Source organism: Cheilinus undulatus, linkage group 1 (assembly GCF_018320785.1).
Source record: "Cheilinus undulatus linkage group 1, ASM1832078v1, whole genome shotgun sequence".
In the NCBI taxonomy this organism is placed as follows: domain Eukaryota; kingdom Metazoa; phylum Chordata; class Actinopteri; order Labriformes; family Labridae; genus Cheilinus; species Cheilinus undulatus.
Window position 1 is genome coordinate 36,896,632 of NC_054865.1, and position 13,966 is coordinate 36,910,597.

The 13,966-nt window shown below is 39.2% G+C and overlaps 2 protein-coding genes across 3 annotated transcripts in view; both read right to left on the reverse strand.

Annotated features, from left to right (window-relative positions):
* tub (TUB bipartite transcription factor) overlaps positions 1-7,187 on the reverse strand; it is an 81,007-nt gene extending 73,820 nt beyond the window's left edge. For both annotated transcript variants that reach the window (XM_041791404.1, XM_041791392.1), the window contains exon 1: positions 6,871-7,187. In XM_041791404.1, coding sequence (XP_041647338.1) covers positions 6,871-6,926 — 56 coding nt within the window. In that variant the 5' untranslated portion in view covers positions 6,927-7,187. The remainder of the gene's footprint in view (positions 1-6,870) is intronic.
* Positions 7,188-11,841: 4,654 nt separating this feature from the next.
* The window catches only part of rras2 (RAS related 2), a 54,086-nt gene continuing 51,961 nt past the window's right edge, over positions 11,842-13,966 (reverse strand). The window contains exon 6 of the mRNA XM_041790260.1: positions 11,842-12,483. Coding sequence (XP_041646194.1) covers positions 12,396-12,483 — 88 coding nt within the window. The 3' untranslated portion in view covers positions 11,842-12,395. The remainder of the gene's footprint in view (positions 12,484-13,966) is intronic.

Sequence of the window (13,966 nt, forward strand, 5' to 3'; positions counted from 1 at the left end):
ACTCTGAAGCTACCTGAAGCTACCTAGTAATACAATTTATGTATCAATGCCATGAAAAGCAAAAGGCACCTTAAAACTTCAAATATCTTTAAAATAAGCATCTAATTATGTAGTTAGTTACGATGCATTCAAAAGAGAAAACAGCATTTTAAACGTTTTTCAAATGTATAAAAATAATCTGAAATATCACATTTACATACGCATTCAGACCCTTTGCATAAACACTTGAATTTTAGCCCAGGTTCCTCCCATTTCTCTCAATCTTTGCTGAGATGTTTCAATAGCTCGATTGGAGTCACCAGTGGTGAATTACATTTATTTGGCATGATTTGAAAAGGCACACACCTCTCTATTGAAGGCCTCACAGTTGACAATGCATGTCAGAGCAAAAACCAAGCCATGAGGTCAAAGGAACCGCCTGCAGAGCCCAGAGACAGGATTGTTGCAAGGCACAGATCTAAGGAAAGTTACAAAAAAAATGTCTGCTGCACTGAAGGTTCCAAAGTGCACAGTGGCCTCCCTAACTCTCAAATAGAAGAAGTCTGGCGCAACCAGGACTCTTCCAAGAGCTGGCTGTCCACTGAGCAACAAATCATATAACTGCTGCTTTTAAATCCGGCTTTTTCCTCCACCAGATTATTCATGACATGTTTGCAGACGACCCTCCACCTCCCCATCACCACCAAATCTACAAGAGAACATCACCAGTCATCAACCCAGGTTTCCACAGTGCAGGCCACCTCTTTACACCATGATCTTCAGACAACAGCTTCAGACATCGTTGCTTCAACCCTGGTCTTCACAGTTGCTCAGCGTTCATCAGCGTCAGATGACATCAGCTAATACCACCACCATCAGTGTCTGGACTCCAAGGGGGAAAGATCTTGCTGCGTTCAGGGCAGACAACCATCGGTCACACTGTGTCCTTGTGGAGTTAAGCGCCGAAGAGACTGACAATAATTCAATATCACATCTATGTCAAATAAACTTTTGTTTTCAGATCAGTCACTAACCTCTCCCTCGATTGCTCAGTTTGGCTGAATGACCAGTTCTTGGAAGAGTCTTGGCTATGTAAAACTTCTTCTATTTGACAATTATGGAGGCCACTGTGCTCCTGGGAACTTCCAGTGCAGCAGACATTTTTTTGTAGCCTTCCTCAGATCTGTGCCTTGCAACAACCCTGTCTCTGAGCTCTCAGGCAGTTCCTTTGGCCTCATGGCTTTGTTAATGCATTGCCTGCTGTGAGGCCATCTATAGAGAGGTGTGTACCTTTCAAATCATGTCCATTCAATTTAATCTAAAACAGCTTGGCCAATGTTAAACTTTACTAATTTGACCTTTGCTAAAAACATCATTAAGGACCATAAAGTTCACAAAAGTAAAGAATTGATTATAGCCTCCCATATGTGAATATTTTACTCCTTCAAACTATAAATAATTGTCTTTTGTAGAACTAAGGCTGCAGAAATGTGGCCTTGAACAAAGTTTTCAGAGAGATCTCGCTTTGAAGCTCTGTAGATCAGGCGGGAGCACTGGTATAAAGGGAGGGAAATGCCTGCAAAGGAAAATGTTGGATCAAAAAGAAATAAGGACAGAAACTAAACAACTTCTTCTGCACAAAATTTTTAATCTCAGAGAAAAACAGCAGCAACCTCAATGCGTGGACAATGCCATCACTCAAACAGGTGCTACAAACATATCATAGGGTGTGACAGGCACTGTGTGCCCACCCACACAGTCCTTCCACAAGGTTTAATCAGGCAAAACAAGTGAAAGGTGTGTTTGAGGAGCACAGGGGTGTAATAGTCGTGGATATTGCTTAGGGGCTCTGTAGATAAAAATATGCTCACAGATAAGCACATGATTCTGATAACCATATACTCCAGTGGGATCTATGCAAGCACATGCTGCAGAAATGCATTACCTTCCATTTTCAAGTATTTTGAAAACAACAGAGAAAAACAACCAGCAGTACCTGCACAGATAACTGATGGACCTTTGCTTCATTCAGTCTTAGTCTGACTGAGACACTCTTCCTCTTGTCTCTACTTCACAGTGTACTCTGCAGTGGTTTTCTGCCTAATTAAGACAATATATTGAACAGATGCCCATCTTTAACCCTCAAAGCTATTGTTTGTGTCTGAAAGAAAGTGCTACATTAACATCCAAGTTAAGTACTGGCTGAACTGATTTTGTACACTCACAAGAGAAATCAAATTAAATTGTCAGTTCCAAAAAAAATAATTGCTTTCTGAAGCTGCACAAACAAACAAAGAACAGGCTACTCCTCCTTTAATGAGCAGACCCTAGTACATCTAACCGCCTATTACTAATGCACACACTGAACATTACTTTACAGCGCTGTGAGAAATCTTCAAGCCGCAAAGAGACCACTGGCCCTGGCTGCAGTCTCTTGGGATGTCCAAGCACAGATTCAGAATACCAATTATACTGTCTCGGCCAACATGTCCAGTGTTGTCAAGGTAAAGCCTCCTCCACTGTGCCTCTGGTGATCAATATTACAGTAACACTGTATCTCTGACTATTCGCTGTACTCCTAGTTCTTGAGCCATTTTACTGTGGCTAATATTCCCACAGATACTATTTAAAGCATTGCTGTCAAGTAGTGAAGACAATACTTTAGTTCACAGAGGAAACAGCTCTGTTCATACCTCAGTTTTGGGGTAACAGCTAAGTACAGGTTTGGTTCATGTGGGAAAAAGCAATACAAATTCCTGTAAATAAGATCTACCTGTAGAAGTTGGTACAGGCTGTGGTGTATTAAACATGATACAAAATAGACATAAACAAAAAACTGCAATAAAGAGCTGCACAAAAACTATTAGCTTGATCTCTCCAGATTTGAAACAATAAAATAAGTGCAGCGTTAAAATGCAGAAAATATATACATATATATACTTTTTTTTTTTTTTGAGCGATGCATACATAATTTGTGCAGCGTGCTGTAATAAGTAGAACCCTTTAATATCCACTTAGAGCCAGTGTTCTCTACCACCCATGTATAGCCTTTAAAATGCATTAGCATTGGTAATGTCTTTGACTCTCTCTGTTTCCACACCAATAGGCTTTTTTATAAACAGTTAGCAACAGCAGTTAGCATTAAGAGTTACTGCCGCCTAAATCAGTGAGTAAATACTGCCATGTATTGCCGTTTTTTTCCAAATAAGACATATTCATTGTGTGACTACATGCACCACACTGTGACGATTCAGGGCTAAAAATAATGCCATATGATTACAAATCACATTACACAAGAAGCAGTTCCCCCCAACTCAACATTTAAAATGTCATCACACCTGCCTGATAGCACAGCTTACACATTATCGAAGGTATTACTTTTACCTTTCCATGGCATTTGCTAGAGCTGGAGCAAGATTATTTTCATTGCTATGTGTGGTTTAATTAAAATATCTCATCTTGTTTGGATATTTTTATCAGCTGCTTACCACAGCATTTACAGAAGCTCTTAAAGTCTTACATTAACTGTCTCTAACGTGTATAATTTATGGTGCCATTGCTGCTAGCCTCTGCCTTGGCACAGGTACGTCACTCTTTTGTGAGCAGAAAGTCAGAATGCAAGAAGTTTTGCAATCACAATGGAAAAATGCAAATGCACCATTTAAGTTGACAAAATCACTAATTACCTCCGCCAAGGAGGTTATGTGATCGTCAGGGTTAGTTTGTTAGTTAGTTAGTTTGTTTGTTAGTTAGTTAGTTTGTTTGTTAGCAACATAACTCAAAAAGTTATGGACGGATTTTGATGAAATTTTCAGGAAATGTCAGAAATGGCATAAGGAAAAACTGGATTTTAGGAGTGATCCAGATCACCGTCTGGATCGAGGAATTTTACTATTGGGAGATAGGGCTAATGGTGGAGGTCTGCACTCTCTGAGTGCTTTTCTAGTTGAATATTGGGACTGGAATAATGTCACATAATGGCTAAACTAGCATTATTGTCTTAGATGTGTGGTATTTATTCGGTTTACAGAATCCCCACAATGTTTCAGAAAGCCTTCTATTGGCGGCTCAAGGTCTAATTTTACGTGAAGCACTCACTGCTTGTTATTGACAGGTCAAGTAGTTCAAGCTGTATTTTCATTGGAGCTGTGTTTCTGAGTTAACCTGACACGCCAGATGGATTTGTTTCACACATCCATCTGGGAAAGCTTCAATAGGAAACGTTTGAGAAAAGGCAGAGACTTTGAACAAAAACTCAGAGTGTGATTGGATGAATGTTCTGTCCGCTGCATCTCTACAGGCCAATCAGAGCAACAAAACACGTGACATAGCAGCTATTGAGCTGCGCGTGCAGCTACTGAGGAATACCGCGAAACATGGCGACTATAGACATGTAAGTACTCGACTTTTGTTGTTTTTGAAAAGAAAACAACTCACTGCTGTTCTTTGTTCTTCTTTTAACAAAGAATTGTTGTCAAGTTCTGATAAAACTTACGCTTTAGCAGCATCCATGCTAAGCTCTTCCGCCATAATTGCACCGGCCTCTTGCTGCTGCTTGTTTACGTCACGACTCTGCCATGCTTGAAAATACTGCCCCACTGCCCCCATCTGTGAGCAATGGCACTCTTTATTTCTTAACTCTTGCTCAGAAATTGTTCCTAAAAAATAATCAAAAACTATCATGTGAAATAACATTCTGTTGGCTTAAAATCACATAAGGATAACCGTAAGTAGTTGTTCACTTTTTCTTTGCTGCTTGAACACAATGGCTACAATCTGTTACTGTGTGCTTAATAGACACCAGACTGTGACTGACACTTTTTATCAATATCTGTGAACTTCATGGCACAAACATCTTGTTATGCTACTCAATCAGCTTCATCCATGAGTCTCATTCAGAAAAAATGGTTAAAACACATTCATAGTTTAAAGTTTAACTTGATATCATTAATTATCTTTTGTTATTGACAGATGAAGCCCTTGCTCTCACTCTTGTTATTTCATACGGTTCTAGGTTAATGGTGTAGATCAAAAACTGTAGAAAAAATTTGACACACCCTATGTGACGTCAGCCATCTGCTTATAACAGGCGGACTCAAACAGCTCTTGAAGCCAATCCGCAGCAGCATCCATATTGAAATCACGGTCTCAGCCGAACTTTGGATCAACCTAACGGCTCGCCTACTAAGTGCAACTTCCTGTCAGCTAGCTAGCTCACATTCTGGTTGACAGAAATGTAGCTTCTGCCTGTCGAGCTATCTGTTAGTCAAATGACACCCGCCAATCAGTCCACAGTGAGGTTTTTCCTAAATATAATCTAAACCATCGTGTTACAGAAAAATTCACCCCCTGTACAGTGAGAGCACATGAAGACATTAGCTAACGAGACACGTTTGGTTTTTTGAACCAGGCTGTAAACCAGTTTATTACTAGTGTATTTTCTAGTGTTTACTTCAGGTGTTCCTGCAGCCGGCCTTCAGTGGACACTCGCTGTATTGCGATTTTTTGCACTTTTGCAGAGGTTGCTGCTTGGTGTAGATGTAAGCAAAATGCTCTGCCATATTTTGTCTTCAAAACACCGACAACGAGAAGTTAAAACGTTCCTGCCTCCAGACAAGCTTTTTCCCCCATGATCACACAGGAGAGTTTCTTGAATAAGGTCTAAAGACGCTCTCGTGTTATGAACTCGTCAGAAACTGGTCCAGCGCTCATCAGCACAGATAAACGGACTAATATAATCACAGCTGTGAGCCTGAATGGAGGACTAGACTGCAGGGTTTTGGCCATTTACTGCATGCATGATTGGTGAGTTCTGGGTAGGTTTGCTTCACCCTTTATGGGGAAAATAATCATTTTATAGTCAGCAATAGTAAACATAACATAGAACACATTTCAGGACTTTCCATACACTGTAAAAGACCGAGTATTTCATGATGTATTTTTGATTTATTAGTAAAAGATTGAATGAAGTCCATTTCAAAATAAAACTGCTAAATTTGACTTTATATTGATTTTTAATTTCTGCAAACAATTTTATTAAAAATCCAATAGAACAGTCTATTTTTATCACCAAACTAGTGTCATGTGTGGCCAAATTACAGCTGTTCAGAGGCCATTTCAAAATATCACGATATAGTTATATCATGTATCGGGATATAGCAAAAATAAATCGGGATATCAATTTTAGGCTATATCACCCAGCCCTAGCATGAAGGGACAGCAGGCACATGAGTTGATATGGATAAATCAGATTTGGGGGGGGGGGTCTTACACCGGATCTTCAGGGACATACCTACTGTATGGGTTTCAGTCTTACAGTAAATAAATAGGCATTTCTTAGTCTAAGCTCTTTGAGTTTATATTCTGTTTTGAGTTGGATCAATAGCCTATGTGAAGTCTTAATCACACAATACTTCTAAGACATGACTTAATGAGAGCTGTTGTGTTTGTGGCACTTTAGTAGCCACAGATATTCTTGAGAGTGGACTAATGAGGTTTGGTTGTACAATACAACTGTATTGGAAATAGCCCGTAGCTAGTAGAGAAGCATGAGTAGCCTTTGACGACCTGAGTCGTTCCCGTGGGGATGTTTTGGAGACAGTGGGCTGTCTTGAGACATGTGTGAACACACCATGGGCATACAGACAGAGAGTGGGGTGAACATCCTGTGTCAGCCAGCATACCCACTAGGATGCTTAAGCTACTTAATACACTCACGTCGCATCCCTTGTTTCCAAATCCGTTGCACCTGTCAACTAATTGCGCAGGAGGGGTTCTTTCCAGCAAGCTTTAGCCTCAACATTTAGCCACACTACCGTCAAGTAGCATCAAAACAAAACAGTCTACTGGCGTTTAAAACGTCCAACTGCCATAACGACGAAGCTCGCTTACCTGTCATAACTCCATCTACTGTAAGACATGCTCCTGTTGCTGCTGACTCCCTCCATGTCTCCTCCTCCGGTGAACTGGACGGACTGTACCGGGTGGTGAGACGACAAGACCCTCTTCGTCTCCTTCCTCCTCACAAATGCAAACACAACCTGAAAGGACCGTCGTTTAAAGTGAATGAGGCTGTGCAGAGTCAGACGCTCTCTCCTATGGGCTATACCACCACTACCAAGAGGGGAGCGCGCGAGAGAGCTGTCAGCTCACTGTGCACGCGCGGATGCTGATGTAGCCCGTTTCATTCACGCGGACCCTGAACGTTGATTAATTTAACTGACTGTATCCTCGCGCTCGATGGACTTTTTCCTGATTAAAGGGGATGTATCAGAGCATGAAACTGTGATTTGTTTATTTAGATTATTGGCATATCATGACTCATGGCTGCTTAACAGCCAGAAGCAAACACTGAACCTTTTAAATCAGATGTTTACCCATAGGCTACGGGAGGACAGATTGTAGCTATACCTACAGAATAGCAGGAAAACTCTACAGGATTCTACACATTCAGTCACTAGTATGCTATCGATGTCAACGCATATTTAAATTAACCAATAATATTCACAGAACTTTGCTCACATAAAACTTATTGCACTTTGTGTGAGGTAGACTGCTGCCTCACTAACTGTCATTAAGGGTGTGATTTTTTTTCCAAACATGGAGATGACCTATCAATAGGTATCAGCAAAGTTGACCCACTTTCAATTTATAAAAGTAGCTGGTAGCATGATAAAACAAGATGCTAATATGTAGATACAATCAGGACAGGACTGAGATTTGTCTTATAATAATCTAAATCAGGTTGGACATTTAATATTAAAGCTGTTTTTGGCTTCTTGCAGTAGGTGGTCCTACAGAAAAAAATGAAATCAGATCTTTTATATAAGAGTTATGCCAACTTCCTGTGAAATTGGCGAGATATCGAAATGCTTGCCATCGCCAGTGAGGTGTCCACTGATGAAACACAGGTGTTGTGGATAAATATTGAGGAGGTCAGGTCAAAATCTAAGCTTAATAGTTTCAGAGAAGTAAGATAAATAAATAAATAAATAGCCCATGTATGTGTGTCTGTCTGTTGCCAGTAGGGGCCACTATGGTGAGGTGTTTGTATGTGGGCATGTTTAGTGGGATACTGTTGTCTTGCACATACTGTAGAAGAACACAGAGTAATATTTGCTTAAGGAAAAACAGGTAATTTGCCACCATCAAAAACGTCTCTGTTTTTTATTGAGCTGAAGCTGGTGGGATATTGATGCAGGTCCCAGAGGCTTTTTTTGCACGTCTCATTATGAGCCTGCAGACCAAACACTGTAAGGCTAGGCTGAATGGGCCGTGGGGGTTTGAATAGATCTAGGAAGAAAAGAATCATAATTTAAACTTGGGGGCCTAGTTGTGGCCCCTGCCTATGGAGAAAACTCACAGTTCACAACTTTAGATCTTTGTCTTGTCTTGAATCATCAAAAAAATCTTGAGTCAATCTGATAAATCCTTAGAGTTTGTTTAAATGTTAGACCTGTTAAATGTCCAGTAAATGTCTAATTTTGACATTTACCCTTTACTGTCTCACTTTTAGTACACATTTTTAATAGACTGTGAATTAGATATTTGTTTGTCTTGACATGATACATACTGCATGTGTATCGACTTTCATTCATGTACAAACTCTGCGGAGGAAATTTTTGGCCCCCTAATTTTTCATGAGGACTGCTATAGCTGCTTTTTGAGAGAATAAAAAAAGAGCTTCTACAGATACAATAGGGTACTTACTCTGAGGTCAGTGCCTAGGCCCTAATTACACTGCTTATTGTGTGGGCTGCATAGCTTTGCAGAGGTTACCACCGTGGCCTGAAATAATAAAAGCTTCCTGGTTCCAATCCATGTTTTCCACATGCATGTAGCCTCAGTTGTTTGTCTCTATATGCCAGCCCTGTGGCAACCAGCAATGCAGAAAATGGATGGATGCTTGATGTGTATTGAAATGAGTAAAGGTCAAAGGTGCAAACAAATGGAAGTAGATTTTTTTAGACAGCCTCAGGGGAGCTTTAAGTTCATTTTTAATGACAGACTGGTGAAAAAATGTTTATTTTCTTTAAAAGTACACAGTAATATTGGATTGATGCTATGAAAAATTCAAAATTATGGGTAAGTATAGTGTAGTTCCTTATCATCTTATCATTTATTGTGTAGCTCCTTTGGGTATTGTGGATATCCAGTGCTGGAAGGTGGAGACGACGTAGATTTGAATTTTCCTTTGAAAAAAAAAAAGTACATTTATCCTTTAAATTTCTGCTGTGGCAGACAAATTTGGGCCATCAGATTCTACGAGATTTCAGAAATCCTATTAGATAAATAATGAAAAAAAAAACACTTGTAGAATTATTACATTTTTCCTTACGGTCTTGTTTGCTTGATGAGGTAATTAAAAAGGTGTCAACTTTACTTTCACTCTATTTAATGGTCACATTTTTACCCCTGTAAGACATTTTTATATTGATCTCAGAGGTCCCCAAAACATGCCTGTAAAGTTTGTTGCTACAAAAAAACCCTCCAGTATTGGATTTTTGCATGTCTAAAACCTCTCTGTTTCCACACTGCTCAAAACGAGCTGTTTCTGTGTCTTTAACTGTTAATGAGCTGTCTGACTCCACCCCTGACTCCACCCCTCTCAGGAAATGGATGTGGCTATCCTAATCCTCCTTTCAGCTGGCAGCTTAGAGATGAGAACAGCTTCTTTTAGCACCCATTTTCTGAAAAGTGAAGAGGGATGGGAATGGATTGTTCTGACTCTTAGGGGGGATTGTGTACAGGCCAGGGGCACATCTTTTTGCCAGAAAAGCCTGAAAAAGTGTTTTTTGCATAATATGTGAGTTTTAATAACCAACTGAAAAATCCTCATAAAGCTTTAAACAAACGTCAACATATGTAGTCAACAGGTATGTAACGAGATGGTACAAATCACAAATCAAATCAGGTCATTCAAAGCCCTCTTTTATGTTAAGACTTGCTGTTATTTCTAAGACAGTGATATTAATGATCATAGGTGGTTTTACCAAAAGGCAAAAGGCACAATGGTAAGCATTAAATGTGCGGTACATATAAAGAAATCATTTTAATAATAAGATGAGAATTGAGAATGTAAGTCATGTCCCAAAGTGCAGAAAATGTCAACAATACAGTTTTATAGTCCAACAGATTCTCCGGCTGGGGGGGGGGGGGACTAATGGACCCCTCAAGAACCCCAGAAAGCTTTGAAGTGATGAGCAAGCACTGCTTTTAGCTATTTCCTGTAGTTATGTAGTACTGTGATTTTGTTAAAATAATAATATCTTTCTTATCTATCGATGATTGCTTTATGCAAAATGGCAAGGGGCCTCATATTGCTCTTTGCCTGGGGTCTCCAAATCACTAAAACCACCCCTGTTGATGATATAAAACCAGCTGGGGTCATACTGTGAATAATGGCAGGTTTGACTGTAACTCTGAATTACCCTAATCAAGGCTCAGAAAGTAAACGGACATCTGTTCTGTTGTTTTTGCATCTTAAAGAAAAAGATTGTCTCCCCCATCTGGCTCAATTACAGATTTTATTTTAGCACCAAAGCTATACACAGGGCAAAAGACACTGATATGGAAGAGAAAGAAGAAAAACGCATGATTTTGATGTACACTTGGATTTGCAATACGTTGGGAAGTTGGTATTTCAAATCTTGATTCATTTCCAAGTCTTGAAGCTCGATGTCAAAGCCAGAATCCCTTCTAAACCCTCTGATGCCTGACCCAGCATTTCACACTTACAGTGAGCTTGTGATTAACACTGGAAGATAAATATTTCTATTATTAAGCCACAATAGGAAAAAACATTCTTGGTCATATCTGGGGGTAAAACAATTTTGTTAATTTGGGCCAACAGTCTTCTTCAATTAAACACAATCAAGAGAATTAAATATTCCTCTTTACATATATACACAGCTGTGCTGTGAACATGTATTCACTTATAAACATATAAAAATACTTGTCAACTAGTTTGATAAGAAAATAATGTATAAAAGTAGAGTAGAAACATTTAATCAAGTCCATCACTTCCAATATTTGATTTTCTGGTGGTTTATATTACAAGATGATGATATGAAAAACAAACTGCAGTACTTCATTAGTAAGCCTGAACAGAAGTACAGAGGTGGAAAAAAGAAGGCAGAAGAGTATTATTTGTGTCTGTGGGGATGAAGCTCCACAGGTGGCAGGTCCAGTCAGTCCATGTCCTTAAGAAGAGCGGCTGTTTCATCATAATGTGCGGCTCAATGCATCCACTCGTCCTGGTTTCCATCTCACAGAGGGTCAAAGTTATGATAGCAGTAATTTAAAAACACAAAACAAATACAATGCCACTGTGTTTGTTGGAATGATACAACAGCTATTTGATCTATTTTTTGAGAGAATAGATGCATCACATTGGAATGATCCTTGCTTTGCTGCAAATCGATTATTTTTACATCACATGAAAGTTGAAGATAGAGAATACACTGTTGAGAGTTTGATCTTAGATCTTGTTATTTTTCAAAGATATACAGTTTGCTACCAATAAATGTTCTATGGCTCCCAAGAAATCTGAAATGATGAACCAATTCTGATGGAAGCGCCACCTTCAAGGAAAGAAATTCAGACAAATTTGCTACTTTCGATACACTGTTAAGTTGGCATGGGATCAGAATCCTTCAATCCATAAGACTTTAAAAATCTAATACAGTAGACAATCCATATTTGGCAATTGAGATGAAGCAGAAACCACAGACAAAGTAAAGATTTCACTGCAGAATGCCAAAAAGTTCTATCATTGTAGCTTTAAGGGCTGTCTAGGCTTTATATTTATATACATACTTATATATTCACTTTCATATATGTAAAACCAAAGTCAACCTCACACACTGTACTGTGGTGATTTAATAGTTCATTAGAAATACACTTTGAAAATCACAACAAATGTCACATATGTACAGTAGCAGATTAGCACATGGGAGTAAAGGTGGATATGGCACAACATACACAAAGCTTCATAAGATAATCTCTCTGCTCTGCTCAGACACTGGAAAACTAAAGAAACTCATTAACATTCTGGATATATAGTTTTCATTCAATCTCGGTAGCAAGTACAAATGTCACTACAAGGCAAGAGAAGTCCTTCAGGGTAAAAAACATTAATCTGTCAGGCTGATTTAAAGGCAATGTTTAGTGTTGGGACTCTCTTATGTGGATTAGATTACGGCTGAAGGTAGAGTGGTGTTAACATTTTGGCATTGTCAGTTGTCCATAGTGATGTCCTGGGGACAGCACTTCCTGGTCAGAGTATCTCAGAAAAGGCTGTCTGAAGTCATGCACGTGGAGAAGGCAGCGGTCAGTCATCCTCTGAGGATGTGATGTCAGGCAGAGTGGGCGGGGTGGTACAGAGTAGCTGCATGAGTTACAGTGATAAGGCCGACTCAGACAATCACACAATGGCAGCCACTCTTGTCTTTTTCTTTCCTTGTGGGCTCCGGCGACGGTGGACATTCCTGTTCTTGGAATTTCCTGGGAGGTGGGAAAAAGCAAAAGTTTCATGACACACTTTCCTATAGACATGTGCAATATGTCTTTTTCTTGATAAAACTAAGGACTGATTGAATAAAATGTTTCTTAATGACTGTATTAACTGCGCCTCTCAGCCTGATATCAGGAAATTTTTGGTTTGATTTCACGTGTTTTTTTTACATGTTTTTTTACCTCAATTTTCTCATTGTTTTGAATTGATGTTCAATACTTTATTTACTTGTTAAATGCAGAAAGCACTGACTTTTGCGCTGAAATGTCGACATTGATCAAAAAATGACAACTCCTATAATAATTATATTTTGGTTGAGTACTTACAATGCCAAACATTTCTGACAGTTTTCAAAGACAGAGAAGTCCTTAATTGTTAGGGATGCATGACGCTGTATTTTTATTTTTATTTTTTGACATATTTTACATATTCTAGCATGTACATGCAATTCCTTCTTTAAAGTTTAAGGAAGGAGGATGAACAAGGAAAAAGAATTGCACACATTGGACCCCCTAGGCTGCACCCTTGGCTAGCCTGTGTATTAATCTACCCCAGGTGTTTGTCACAGTGGCCGCCATGACAGAGCTGCAGTGACCAACTAGAATTTTTTATCACCAGAAAAGTGGAGTGTTCCCTCAAAGACTGCTACACAGCAAAAACTGGAGTGTCATATTCTCATTGTTAAACATTTCAATGTTGATTTTAACTCCCAAAGAGTAATTTAAAGTCCATTCTGAGTTAAACGGTCTTCAGTGTTGGAGTTAGTCGACAGTGTGAACCATTCAGTGTTTGTCCAACTCTGTAGAGAGTTGATTGATCTAAGCTACGTCCAACTGCCACTTCAAATTCTGGGGGTGTAGTTTTCCCATGATGCCCTTGGGCGGAGTTTTTAGATGTGTTTAGATACTGCCTGATGTACAGTGATACCTGCTGGGATTCCTTTGCTCATGTTTCTGTTGGATTATTGTTGTTTTTGATGTTCAACACTTCTGCACCATGAGTGAATTCATCTACTAAGTTAGTCACTTGCTGCTTTTGGCAGGGGAGTGGAGGTGTGCTAATTTGCAACAAGTAGCATTACCCAGCTCTGCATTTGTCTCTGGGCTCCATCCTTGCCATAAGACATCTGATTTAGCCACAAGTGTTCAGTAAGATGTGGTAATCTTTATGAAGTTTAAAGTTCAAAAAGTTATTTGCACTGTTTCAATAATTAAACTGGCTATACTTAATATTCACACCAAAGTTAAAGGAAATGACACAATATGGTGGTAAAAGCGCACTTTAATGTTTGGAAAAACAACAATGTGAGCGTTAAAAATTAACACTAAAAAGACTAAAAATAAAATCACTTTCCAAAGTGTTAATTTAACCCAGAACCCCTGAGAGTTATAAACACTCGGAAAAATCATGTTTTGTGCTGTGAACTTGTGATGGTCCATGATTATTCATTGATTAGTCATTGGCTTTACATGC